We start from the raw sequence: 14701 nt of genomic DNA, 5'->3' as shown, positions 1-14701 counted from the left end.
CTATGACATGTGAACTCCTATGACCTATCACACTTTATGACATATCACACTCTATGACCTAGCTATCGCCCCTACCATCTTACCGTTGCAACGCGCGGGTACTTACTCTCGTATATTATAAAGCATATTTTCTCTAGATTTTCAATATTTAACTTGAATTTCCAATATTGATTTTAAGTACTTCTCCAAAATGTCATTCCTATCTATTTTATATTTACCTAAAATAGCTATAATACCCTTTATCTCTCCTCAAATCTCAACCAATTATTTTTTTCCCTATCCACCATAAATCATTTTATTCTTCTAATTGTTTTAAAATCTTTTATCTTAAAAACCGTACATCAATAAATTATACAAATTATATGAGTGTTCTTAAATTTACATGCTCTTTCATTAGAGTGGTCATTCGATATACTTTCGATGAATTTTTAAATCCGAGGGCGGAGCCCATATGGCCAAAGGCGGAGCCCGTCATGTAGATCACCCCATCACCGCCACCGCCATTACATCACCACCCCGTTATTACCCCTATCACGACCGCAACGTGCGGGTACCGTTCTCGTACTATATTATAAAGCAAATAAGGTTTCAACTTTCAACTTTCAATTTGTACAATGTACACATGAGAATGCATGATATACCATACATCAACGTCCCACAACTTTCAACTTTTATTTTCATCCTTCTACTCAAATCTCAGTCACTCATTTTTTTTCTATCTTCTCCTTAAATCATTTTATTCCTCTAATTCATTCAAAATCTTTTATCTCAAAAACCGTATATCGATAAATTATAAAAATTATATGGGTGTTCATAAAATTTCATGCTCTTTTATTAGAGATGTCATTCGATATACTTTCGACGAATTTTTAAGTACGAGGGCGGAGCCCATCAGGCTAAGGCATTTGGCTATCACACTCTATGAATTATCACCTCATATGACCTATCACATTCTATGACCTATCACCCCCACCATTTTACTGCCATTAACTCCACAGTCGCCGCAACGCCCGGGTACCGTTCTCTTATATTATAAAGTAAATAAGGTTTCAACTTTTAACTTTCAATTTCAACAATGTACATTATAAAGCAAGGTTTCAACTTTCAATTTTAACAATGTACACATGACAATGCATGATGTACCATATATCAATACCCGACAACTTTCAACTTTCATTTTTATTTATCTTCTAAAATCTCAACCACTTATTTTTTTTCTCTTCCATAAATTATTTTATTTCTATAATTCATTCAAAATCTTTTATCTAAAAAACGTACATCGATAAATTATAAAAACTATATGAGTTTTCTTAAAATTTCATGCTCTTTCATTAGAGTTGTTATTCGGTATACTTTTGAAGAATTTTTAAATTCGATGGCAGAGTACGTACGGATAAAGCATTTGAATATCAGACTCTACGACCTATCACCACCTATGACCTATCACACTTTATGACCTATCACCCCCAGTATCTCACTGCTACAACGCGCGGTACTTTTTCTCGTTGTTTATAATATATATAGATAAAGATAAAAAGATGCGTTCAATATATGCAACGTACCTATAAATATAGGATTCTAACCATGTTTATCGAAAACATACTTGTTGCATGTTAGATAGTTTTAAACGACAATGATTACGATATTCATTCACGTACCTCAACTTCCTTACGTACGTGTGTAGCTATGTCTATGCATTTATTAAAGTTAGATGAGTATATATATATTTTATTAGGAAAATAAATATTTGTATCACGATTGTTGATAGATGTACCATAACGTACAAGTTATATAACTAATTGTACAAACCAGTAGTGTATAATTGTGATAAATTTATCAAAATAAGGAGTACCAATATCACTTCCCATTTTATTAGGCACATGTGACGTAGAGATTACGTATAAATTATATAATTAACTGTACAAACCAATAATCTATAATTGTGATAAATCTATCAAAATGAAGAATACTAATATCACTTCCCATTTTATTAGGCGCATGTAATGTAGAGATTGGCATTTGTACTGTGCAATATAAACTGTGAAAGATGAATTTTTTTTTATCTATACATATAATTATATCATCATAATATCTACGTTGAATATTTTGCTCGACTTCTTAGTTTTATACCAGTAGTAATATTAAATAATGATGATAATAATAATAATTAACAAATTAAGTTTGATATTAGAACTCATATAAATTCTTCTTATATATTTTGATATTTTGCCTCTTAAAAAAATCAGAATTTAACTCTGAAACCTTGATATTTTCATGTACTATACGTCTATATGTATGTCTCAAAATAATCCTTTACTCATACCATTTCGTACTTTATTTCACAATAGCTGTTTACTACAAGAAAAAATAGATAATTGATAAAAGTTTTATATATATATATATATATATATATATATATATAATATATATATATTTATTTGTACTTTCCGTTATAGTTCAATGGTTGAGCACCAACTTTACATACTACAGGTCTCGAGTTTGAGACATGATCAGAAGGACATTTAAAATTTTTTTACAAATAAAGTCTTCTAGTGAAGCATGTTTAAGTCCTCTAGAGGGGGCAAGGTTCTATCCCAACTAAATGACGTGCCTTCAGATGGTTTAGTTGGGAGTTTCTCCTCTTGCTAGGTATTGAGGGTGAGGGACTCTCTAGCGCAGACTCGGTTAAAACAACGTAGACTAGATCCCCTGTTGCGAGCAAATGATCCACACCTTTCAAAAAATATATGTATTTATTTTATTTTGACACCGAGTTAGTAGTAAGTTTTATATTTTAATTTATTTAATTTTATATTTCATCTAATATATATATATATATATATACTATAACTAAAAGAGGAGATTGAGGTTATACTGGGCACCACTTAAAGCTCTTTTTAAGCTTAAAACTATCTCTTAATTACTCTAGAACTCTCTCATTTTTTCTATACTTTTTTCATTTTGTATTTGTTTATTAAATAGATAATTATATTTATAATTCTATCATAAATTTTTTTTTTATCAAAACAAATTTTTTTAAAAATTTTAAAAATATATAATATTTTTAAAACTCTTTCACTAAATAAATAATTATATATATAACCTAAATTTTTATTAATCATTCTCATTCATATTATTCCTCTTCTTCCTTTCTTTAATAAACAAATTAACCAAGTTAAGTAAGTTTCTATTAAAAAAAATCACTTTAATTTTATTGAAAGTGTTTTAAAAATATTATATATCTTTAAAAAAATTTTAAAAATTGTTTAATAAACATACGGTTTTTTTTTATATCACCTTAATTTTATTTTTGGTATTTTGTTCGTGTTTCTTTATTATTTGATATTGAATTGTTAAGTTATTGTTATTTTTCATCTCTTTTAATTTAGTTTATTTTCAATTGTAGTTTGATAATGATTTCTTCTTTTACAACAAAAGAGTTTATTTTTTAAAATTTGTTTTGTTCATGTTTTGTTGTTCTTTATGTGTTTTGTTATATATTATTTTGATATTTATCATTGATATATTTTGAAATTATCTATTCATCGGACAAGGCATTGACACTAGTTATATAAGGAGAGACGTCATATTGGAAGATTTAATTGGTTGCATAGTAACGAACATGTTTTTCAAAATTTACATATTTCACGTAATGAATAAAAAAAATTGTCGGCAGGTGAAATGATTTAATTTGGAGATGATATTAGTTTTTTTAAGAACGGCGAATTTACCTTGAGGTCCTTGAGTTATCCGTCATTTTTTGACTTTGACACCATTCTTAAAAAAATATTCTATATAAAAATATTATGTGCTTATCTACAGTAATTTTTTAGATTGTCGAATTTCTGGCATCTCTTGTTGAATTTTTGCCACCAAACTATCTTATCCTGTTTGACCCACCCACCTCCGCCCATCCCACCCCTTTTTTTTTTATATGCTTATGAACAGTCAAGCTGACAGGTCTGTCAGCTTGCTTACATTTTTTTTTAATTTGTTTTTTTAATTTTTGTCACATAATTTTAATTCTTTTACTTTTAATTGTTTTATTTAGTTTTTAAACTTTCATTTTTTTAACTTTTTGCCGCATCGTTTTCGTTTCTTTTACTTTTCGCAAGAAAGTTTTGTTTTATTTACTTTTTATACTTTTATTTTTCTAACTTTTGTCACGAAAATTTCATTATTTTACTTTTCACCAAATAACTTTTGTTTTTTTAACTTTTGTCAACTACACGAAACTTTTAACCTTTTTGCTTTTTGTCACAAAACTTTATTTCTTTTACTTTTGTCACGAAAATTTTGTTTTATTTAGTTTTTTTAACTTTCAATTTTTTAACTTTTGCCACGAATCTTTCATTCTTTTAACTTTTTATCGCATAATTTATTAAAATTTTCGCCTTTTTACCTTTGCCACATCACTTTCGCTTCTTTTACTTTTCGCAGGTAAGTTTTGTTTTATTTACTTTTTATACTTTTATTTTTCTAATTTTTGCCACGAAAGTTTTATTATCTTACTTTTCACCATATAACTTTTGTTTTTTTAATTTTCGTTAACCTTTTTTCATTCCTGCCACGAAACTTTTAACCTTTTTACTTTTTGTCGCATAACTTTATTTCTTTTACTTTTCGAACAAAAGTTTTGTTTTATTTAGTTTTTAAAATTTCATTTTTCTAACTTTTGCCAAGAAAGTTTCAGTCTCTATACTTTTATCACATAAATTTTCCTTAATTACCATAAGTTGTAAATTTCACGTGTCGTTATCTTTTTCGGGGCAACGCCCAAAGACTGTGGATGACCATTGCTTTTTTTGTCTTCTTCTGCTTTTATCGCGCATCCACGATTATTGCAACCCGCAACGCGGGCGTTGAATCTCCTCGTGCTAAATAAAGTTCCAAATACTCAAGCTACCTACATGTTAGAATATGAACACATAAACATACATAATCACGAGTACGCGCAACGGAAGAAATCAAAACATATATGCAATCAAATTAATTAACAAAGAATAGAATTGAGTTATGTACCTTATGCAAAGCTCCAATAAAGATAATAATAATAAGATTATTATTAATGCTTAGGGTTTAAAGCAAAACCCATCTACGATCGTACACTAGACACCCCGAATAACGTATGCTAGTACTCGATCACAAATCAAACAAACCTTTTGCTTGAACCTTAAACTTCAAAGTCGAAAGACCCTAAAGAAAGGGAATTTCGGCCACTTCAAAGAAAAAGGAGAGAATTGCTTATGAGAAAAAGTATGTGAAAAACCAAGAATTAAGCCTTTATTTATAGGGCTTAATTATGTTAACCTTAACTTGGAAAATAAGCAACATAAAGGCTTAAACAAGCCTTCATGTGTCGTCCCCCCTTTATGGACTTTAGGTCCAAGTCCATTTTTCGATTTTCACATTTTAATCCTCCTTTTTAATCAATTAAATATAACTAACCCTTTAATTATGTTTAATTAATCATTTCGTGATTAAACTAATCAATATATTACTTTAATATATCAATTAATATTATCGAGTTACCGTGTCATTTCATGTGACCTCGTAGGCTTAAATTATTCCCGGACATGCGATTTATAATAAAATGATCACACTCCAACACTACATCACCCATTACCAAAAAACCAGGTGCTCTTCCTTAAACAACTCCGGGAACATCCACCACGAGAGCACCACCATGTCTTTTCTTCCATTCTTCTACTGTATAAATATTCACCAAAGATCGACTTATCGTCATCATTCACATACCCGTATGCTCAATCTCCGATAGCTCTTTGTCGGAAACCTTTGAAGTGCTTTTACGTACACAACCTAATAGAACACATTTATCATCTTCTTTGTTATGATGTTGTAAACTATTCCCACCCGCACAAAATAAACTCTCCACATAATGACATATGATTATCAAAAATAAAATTTTATAAATCAATCACAGTTTTAATGATTATGATGGTTGATACACAAAATTTTTTATATATAATGAATTTAAGGACATTTTTTTCTTTCAGTTTATAACATATTTTATTAAAAAAACATGCAACAACAAAAATTATGTTTAACAAATTCATAGAAGTAAAGTCAACAAGTTTATATAAATTCATCAAGATTAACAAATGTATAATTTTTTAAGTACTTAATACTAGTATAAATTTATATTTGTAACTAAAAAAGTTGTTAAAAAATAAAATAAGAAGTTAGAAAACATGGGAGAAAATGAAAAATAAAAAATAGGCCCACTGTTCAATTAAGTAATGTTAAGACTAAAGACTTAAGAAGCCTTGTTCGCCACTTCTCCTTCAATAAATCATATGGTAATAACATGCAAAAATACATATAGGTATATCTAGTTGGGGTGAGAATCGAGCCCATATGTTCTGCCGGTCCTGCATAAGGGCGGTCAGGGCAATAGCCCAAAGCATCATACTCACAAAGGGCAGAAAACTTGTACTACTATTAAATACAAACATTTATGATGTAGTCAAAATTTCCAACTGATGCATGAGTTTTGAAAAAAAGAAAACATAAACTAATGAAAAAATATAGTTAATTCTCACCTCCTACCCCTTTAAATATACAAAGTGTAATTAAAACCCCTCCCATTTTTGAGTTGTTCTGATTAATGTTGTTATTGTGATTTGTTAGTATTAAATCTAATTTAATGTAATGAAATATCATGAAAACCAACTAATAGATTAATTAATTAGTGAACTATATTTGTAAATGACTACGAATAACTACAATCTTTTGTCTCTAGCAGAATACCTATGAATATGTGATACTAAAATACTCAAGGTTATGGTTAAAAATGAGGTTTCTTATGGTTTTAAATCTTTAAAAATAAATGTATCGTTGTTTACAAATTTAATAGGAAATTTTTAAATTGTCTTGCCCTGAGCAACAAAAAACTCTAGATCAGTTGTTCTCTAACTATTCGGGTTTGAGATTAATTGTTTTGGACTTGAGTCGTCGTGCTTGAGCCGAGTTATTGACCTCGGGTAGTTAAATGTGCGAGTTTTTTAAGACTCATTTGAAAAATCGTTTGACGAGTGTACCGATTGAGCTCCACAAGTTACTCGAGCTAGTCGAGCCTTTCATTACATAGTTAAAAATACTCATTATATATCATGCTAATTAACAGATTGAAACTGAAGATTTCTAAATATTATGAAAAATATTGTTAAAGTGAATTTTATGAGTTTTTTTTATATATATAAGATTAGTTTATACATGATAACAAATGCGATTATTCGACCTCAGGTACACGTAATTAGACGAGTTTATTGAAATTAAGGCTTTGAAGTTAATTTAAAATAAAATTGTAAAATTGATAAACGAGTATCGAGCTCGAGCTCAAACAATTATGAGCCGAATCGAACTCAAACACATTTTTGAAAGTTTATACAAACTCGGTCATAGTAATAAATAAACGAACAAGCCTATAATCCCGAATCTATAAGCCAAAAATTATGTGCTAAAATCTGATTAAAAGTGATTAATACCAAGTTATTTAACTTTATTATCCATGCAAAGTATTGATAATAACTACATTGTTATGATTTCTGGCGTTGGTTTTTTGGAAGCTCATCCCCACAGTGCTCACAGCAGATTATTATTCAGTTCCCTTGTCAAAGACTTGGTTGGATGTAGGATCTACTCCATGAGGATAAATGATATCATCACGACATCTCTTTTCATACCTCTAGGGATGCTTAATGCCACTTCACCAATTGATTACCTATACTTTCGTCTCTCTGCCTCCAAATACTCTTGGTTCTTTTTATTTTATCTTTTAAAAGTTTTTGGCATTTTTGACAACTTTCACTTGCCATTTATTTCAAAAACAACTATATATGTTTTGTTGCGAAGATAAGTCTTCATAAATTTAGAGTTAGCTATATTCACTAGTATCTCATATTTACTCATACAGTCATAGCACCCATAAATTACACAATGTTTTCCAAAGATATTTACCACTACATGTGTTTGATGAACTCCTAATCGAGCGGGCACATACATGTATTAATGTATATAGTAATATACTACAATGATACTGCGTAATACGACGACTTTCTCAAAAACATTTGCACTCATTTGTAAATCAAATTAAAAAATAAATTTTATTGTACTTCATGCAGTTTGTGGTGATGGTGGCTATCAATCCGTTATTAGAAGATTATATATAATTTGTTTTGTTTATTTGTTGACGAATTATTAAAATAAAAAAATATATTTTACATTTTTACTGAAGTCTGAAAGTATTTCGATTTATTAGAGTGGGTATAATAATAATTATTGGAAATTATTAAGAAATTCAAAAATTAACGCACTTTTTGGATGACAATTCTTTTTTATTATTAATACAATTATTATCTAGATGACAAATTACTTCCTTCTAAACTATATCAGATAATTTATACTAATGAAGATAGAGCCTTACAATACAGGAGGTCATTTTGTATATTAATTTTTTTTTTTACCCGGACCTCTTTTTCTAAATCTCAAATTACAACTTTGAAATACCTAAATTATCTCTATCTTTATTCACTGATGTAAACATCCCTACTTAATATACCTATAATACCCTTAAATCCCAACCACTGATTTTTTACTCTTTCCTCAAATCTCAACCACTCATTTTTTTTTTCTCTCCTCCATAAACCATTATTCATTTAATTCATTCAAAATATTTTATCTCAAAAACCGTATATCGATAAATTATAAAAATTATATGGGTATTCTTAAAATTTCATACTTTTTCATTAGAGATGTCATTCAATATATTTTCGACGAATTTTTAAATCCGAGAGCAGAGCCCATAGGTTAAGGCATTTGTTATCACACTCTATAATTTATGACCTCCTATGACCTGTCTCCCCACCATGTCACCGCCGCAACGTACGTGTACTTTCTCTCGTTAAATAAAACCTAGAAACAACCTCTTTACACCGTCGTAATAAGGGTAAGACTGTCTATATCTCAACCAATGTAAGGTAACACGGGACTAGGTGTTTACTTATGTCAGAGATCAAACCCTTAATTTCCCTTCAGTATTCGAAGGCGAAAGCGTCTAGGAATTATTATAACCCTACATTGGTTATTTTATTATTTGCTTTCTATGAAAGGCAAATTCCGTTAGAACACCATTTAAGATTATAATCAATCATATTATAAATTTCATTTGTTTTGAGATGAAATTAATAGCATCATTAGGCCCAGCTGGACATGCAGATACCATTACTAACTGGTTTAAAACAAAAAAAACATATATGATATGCGTACATGAAAACCTAACCAACACAATTGAAGTTGGATCCTAATCCACCATCTGCATATTCCTCTGGTTCAAATTCACTAGTACAGACAAACTTTACAAGATACCTAAAAATCTTCGTGCATATGAACAAATGTAATAAAGTGTGATCTGAAGCCAGATTATCATTTGCAAAGCTAAGGATTTTTACAGAACTACCGAGTTACATGGGCACTCTCATCCAGAAGCTGCTGAAATGCCAGGACGGCAGGACCTGAGGTTCAAGAGCTTATAAAATCAGCTGAGCATGGTCGGGTGCCCAGTTTGGAGCATCCTCTTAAACATGTCCATCCCGAACGCTGAATCTGATGAGCTAAACATAAGGCAGCAGTGAAGATTAGTTAATAGCCAACTTTAGATTCTTGAAATGATCACAACACTTGTAAAGGCACAAAGAATGCATACAACATGCCATATGTTATTGGTGATTATAAACCACACATCGTGCAACCATCAATATTAGCGGTAAAAGTAAGAAAGACTACATTACACAGCACTATGATTCTGATTAATTTAAATCTCACCTTGAGATAGTAATTTCATAAGGAAATGAGACTCCCTCCATATTTGGTATTGGGGGAATATGATCTTTCTTCTCATTCACAAATTTGATTATCTGAAATAAAACTTCATGCAGAGTGGACTCCAGTGTTGCCCGCCGAGCACTTCTCTCATCAGATGCACTTTCTGTAGCAATATAAAGGGTGTTCAATTTAAAGCATGTGTCATAATGTTTTTTTTCCTGAAGTAACCAATCATTATACCTCCTGGGTCTACAACTAGTTTAGAATGATGTGACTTGCTAGAATGTGATCTCGGGTGTTGGGAGACATTTAAATTTATATACCACCGCTCCCAGTCCAAGTGTTCAACTTTGTGTGTAAACCACGTTGCTTGTTTGTTCTTTACTTCGAAAAAAGATAAAATTATCTGCATAACTAACAAGTCAATTAAAGGAGAAATGGCTGCACGGTGTACTTCAAAGGCAGATACTGAGAGTTATTGATCAAAAACATTAAGTTCATTGCTGAAACCTGGTTTTTCTTGTTTGGGTGTTTCTCTACTTTATCAATGAACTGATCAATTTTCTCATCTACTTTCTTTTCCAGCTCTGCATCGCCACATTGGACCTAAAAAAATACGTGTCTAGCATAAGTAATATGGATCCTAGGAGCAACATTAACCACAAGATGAAAGAGACAACAAAGTATTTTCAGACTATAAGATGAAAGGGTTGCAATGATATAAATCAATGAGATCGTAAACTGCACAAAAGAAGATAAATAAAAGCTTTCAAGTCATCTAATGGACTATTGCCATACATATATACATACATGCCATTCATCAACATGAAATTGGACATCGTAGCTCCTACATATGCTAGCAACCAGCAGGTTTCAGAGTATCACCACATACAAGCATCTCTTAGTAATAGAACCTAACATATATAATTATATATTTGATGATAAGTTGGTTGATTTAGTCTTGGATGCCGAAAATCACCCATCTTTACCGCAAAAGCTCGCAATGTATAGAAAACTTACGAGAACAATAGCATCATGTTCAGATCTCTACACCTATAGTTTGTTTCAATGTCTCTCTCGGGCCTCAATGGACTCAACAACCACGACAATACAGAGGGCATGCTTGAAGCATAGCCCCAAAATAGAATCTACACAAACAATATATTCCTCTAAAGGATTTATATTTTGAAGGGAAAAAAAGGCATGCAACATCCAAGGAAGTAGATAATACTTACATAGGTAATTTCAAAAAGTTCCAAATCAATGTCTTTGGGCCGCACCAGGCCTAAAGCTCTGTGAAAGAAAATCGTGTGTAGGATGCCTGCAAACATTTTAGCCACATAACTTAACTACGTGTTACTGATTATTATTTTCCAGCAAGATTGCAAATGGAGTATCACAGAACTACAAGACTTATATAGAGACAAACTACTCACGCTAAAAAAAAGGCATTAATACATATAATACAGAAAAAGACAACTCTTTCTCAATAAATATACACAATAAGATAAATGCAATTATATATGTATGTATGTATGTGTACAGGCAGCAAAGGCACATATACACACACAAAGAAACAGGCATCAAATAATCAATAAACGTAAGACCGCACTACTTTCATAATGAGATAGTCCAGACACGAAACACATTTTATCACGGCTTCAACATCAATCAAGCAACTCCAAACATTACAGACGACGAAATGTAGAAGCGTTTTCTTTCCTTAAAACTCAAAACATTCGGCTTATAAAAACATGCAAACATTTCATGTACAATCCGATGATCTATACAACGAGTTAAAAACGATCCTCGTACTTACACCGAAAGAACCTAAGTTTACATGTATAGCATTTTGGTCCAAAAGAAAGTCAATGGTTCTATGTTTGATGATCAATATATATTCTTAGGATTGAAATTGAAATTATAACATTATGACTACAAAAAAATCATCTAAAGGAATTAAGAAATAAAATTTAACCCTAACAAAGCTAAAAAAATTGCTAAGAAAATTAAAAAAAAAAACAAAAACAAAAACAAAATTGAGATCTAAAAACTTACATCGAAGAACTTCACGTATCTCAAAGTATTCTACATCCTGCAAACAATGATATTAATTTACTTAGTTAGAAAATAAAATAAATTTCCAGTATAATAAATGAGTATATATATATATATATATATATATATATATAACTTTTACCAGTTCTTTGAGTTGACAAACTTCGCAGTTCATTTGGAAAAGTAGAGCGTGTAAAAAACGTGAAATGAAATTTGCGTGTTATAAGAAAAAGCCCTGATTCTCAAGTATAAAGCAAAAACAAAAGTTTGAGATTTTGATCTGAGGGGTTTACGGATTGCACGTCACTGTTGGATCGGATCGGATCGGATCCGGTGGCTGCTCCGTTTGGAACAAGTTTATATTGTGTTTTTTCTTTTATTATTTTCTTTTTTGAATATAATTTGGGGTTTTTGGATGTGTCATGAATTTAGGGTGTTTGTTTCAGGGTTTTTTTTGTGTTTTGTTTTTTAAATATTTTTTTTCTAATTGTAGGTCTACAACTCTACATGACTACATGTATTCAAGATTCACTACTTGCATGGTACATATAATTTATAAATTCTTCGGTTGTAAAAAATTAAACGCGTTTGGTTCATAGAATATTTTTAGAAAAAATAAAAATTTTCGAAGGAATTGGAATTTGAAGGAATGGAATTTGACGGAATGTTTTTGATTTTTTAGAATTCAAGTAACGGAAGGAATGTTTACATTCCTACGGAGTGATATTCCATCAAGTGATGGAATGTTTACATTCCTACAGAGTGATATTCCTCCTTTGAACAATTAAACGCACTAAGGAATAGAATTTAATTCCAATTCCATCATATTCCATCAAATTTTATGAAACAAACGCGACCTAACTATAACATCAATCTTCTTTATCTTGGTTTCACAATTTAAAAATGCAGTTGTTATTAGTATCATAATAAAATAAAAAATAATAAATTTTTTTAAGTGAATTTAAAAACACTGATCAATAACGTAATGAAAACTAAAAATATAAAATTACTTTTCAAAATGGAATTTTTTTTATTGAGATTAATAAAAAAAAAAAAATATAAAGAGTAAATCATTATTCTTAAACGACACAAAGTATAAGCATTTAATCATGGAACATTTGATCCAATAGTATTCTTTTTATACACAACTTTTCAATTATGTCATAAAAAGTTGTGATTGACACTTGTTCAAGTTTGATTGAACAAATGCAAGATACAACAAAGTAACGCATATCATTTTGTTCTCTTTTGTCTTATTATTATGTCTGATAAGATTGGTTTGTGTTATTAATCGACAACAAACTTGGTATATCAACAAGTATCTGCAAACTTCTGCTAATGAAGCTTTGATCTTTAAGATTTCATTATTAATTCTACTTGACTGATGTCTCTTTTACCAACTTACGAGAGGGCACCTGCACAATGTAGTGACGGTCACGGCGATTAGTGGTAGTGGTGGTGGTGGTGGCGATAACGGTGTGGTTTATTAATGTGAAAGTAACTAATGTAAAAAGGGGTAGTGTAGTTATTTTAAGGGTTAAAAGATGTATCTTGTAAATAATCTCATTAAGAGTCTTATAAATAATTAAATATATTAGATGGAAATATTTAAATTAGTGGAAAAAAAAAGAAGAAATAGTTTGGATTGATAAGGTTGAAAAATATTTTAGGGATATTTTGGGTAGATGTAGTGTGTGGGTTAAGAACGTGTTCAAAGTTAAGGGTATTTTAGATTTTTTAAAGGTTAAAAGTTAAAAATGAGGGAGTGGAAATTTATTTTATAAAAGAGTATAGATTTCTTCTCTTTCAACCGACGAGTTAATGAATTAGGTAATTATCTATATGATTCTTAAAATTGGTTACTAGACATGTTTAGCCGTTTGTTTTAACTAATTAAATTCGATGTCTTTTTGGTACTAACACTTTCTATTAAGAAGATCATAACACATAGTAAAATCAGAAATTTAAATTATAGAAGAAAATTAATAGATTACACTAAAGCTTTGGGAGGATTTTTCATTTTCCAAATAACATTTTCCAAATAATATTTACCATAACTTATCAGTCTTCAAATTAGGTAAATGAATGTCTTTGAGCTTTAGCTCAATGGTTGAAATATCACCCCCCCTTTTCATGAGGTCTTGTGTTCAAGCATTGGAGAGAACATAGAAATTAAGTCCCTTTATGAGAGATTGACTTGGGGATACCCAAGTTCAAGTCTGAGAAGATAGGGTTTACCCTTCGTCGTGCCTTCAGGCGGGTTAGTAGGGGGTTTTCCCCTATCGGGTATTTGAAAAAGGCATTTCTACTTGGAAGGAGCTCTCTAGCGCGAATCCGGTTAAGACAACGTATGCTAGACCTCTCGCTGTCGAATCGCGACACGAAGTTTTCAACGAAATTCACCTTTCAAAAAAAAAAGTAAATGAATGTTTAAAGGCCCCTTTGTATCGAGCCAATTGTCAAGAATTCTTTTACCATATATTGTTAATCTTCCACTTGAAGAGATTGTCAGGAGGGTGTAACATGCAAGTTAACGATGAAGCATTGCAATGGTTCACCAATTGAGAGTGCAATGGATAGGTGATTGGTTAAAAAGTCACTTGTCATTGGTGGTTAGCAATGTTCAAACAGTTTACATTAGTGAAAAGGCAAATCATTGACGGGCCGGCCTCTGATTGTTAATAAGGTCATAGCTTGGGCAAAAATAATAAATCCAAACTTTTCTCTTTAAAGTTGATTTCGAAAAGGCTTTTGACTTGCTTGGAAATTTCCTAGACTCGGTTCATAGACAAATGGGTCT

The 14701-nt window shown here is 30.6% G+C and overlaps 1 protein-coding gene across 1 annotated transcript; it reads right to left on the bottom strand.

Moving 5' to 3' along the window:
- Positions 1 to 9254: 9254 nt before the first annotated feature.
- LOC122603969 (autophagy-related protein 101) lies at positions 9255 to 12331 on the bottom strand. Its single transcript, XM_043776839.1, has 7 exons — positions 12044 to 12331; positions 11902 to 11938; positions 11079 to 11164; positions 10354 to 10449; positions 10084 to 10249; positions 9844 to 10006; positions 9255 to 9632 (listed from the first exon to the last, which is right to left on the bottom strand). Exons 1-7 carry the CDS (start codon positions 12074 to 12076, stop codon positions 9557 to 9559), a joined length of 657 nt encoding a protein of 218 aa, XP_043632774.1. The 5' UTR covers positions 12077 to 12331; the 3' UTR covers positions 9255 to 9556.
- Positions 12332 to 14701: the final 2370 nt, after the last annotated feature.

This window comes from Erigeron canadensis, chromosome 6 (assembly GCF_010389155.1).
Source record: "Erigeron canadensis isolate Cc75 chromosome 6, C_canadensis_v1, whole genome shotgun sequence".
In the NCBI taxonomy this organism is placed as follows: domain Eukaryota; kingdom Viridiplantae; phylum Streptophyta; class Magnoliopsida; order Asterales; family Asteraceae; genus Erigeron; species Erigeron canadensis.
The sequence above is the reverse complement of the archived record's forward strand: the minus strand, read 5'-3'. Positions and strand labels throughout refer to the sequence as shown.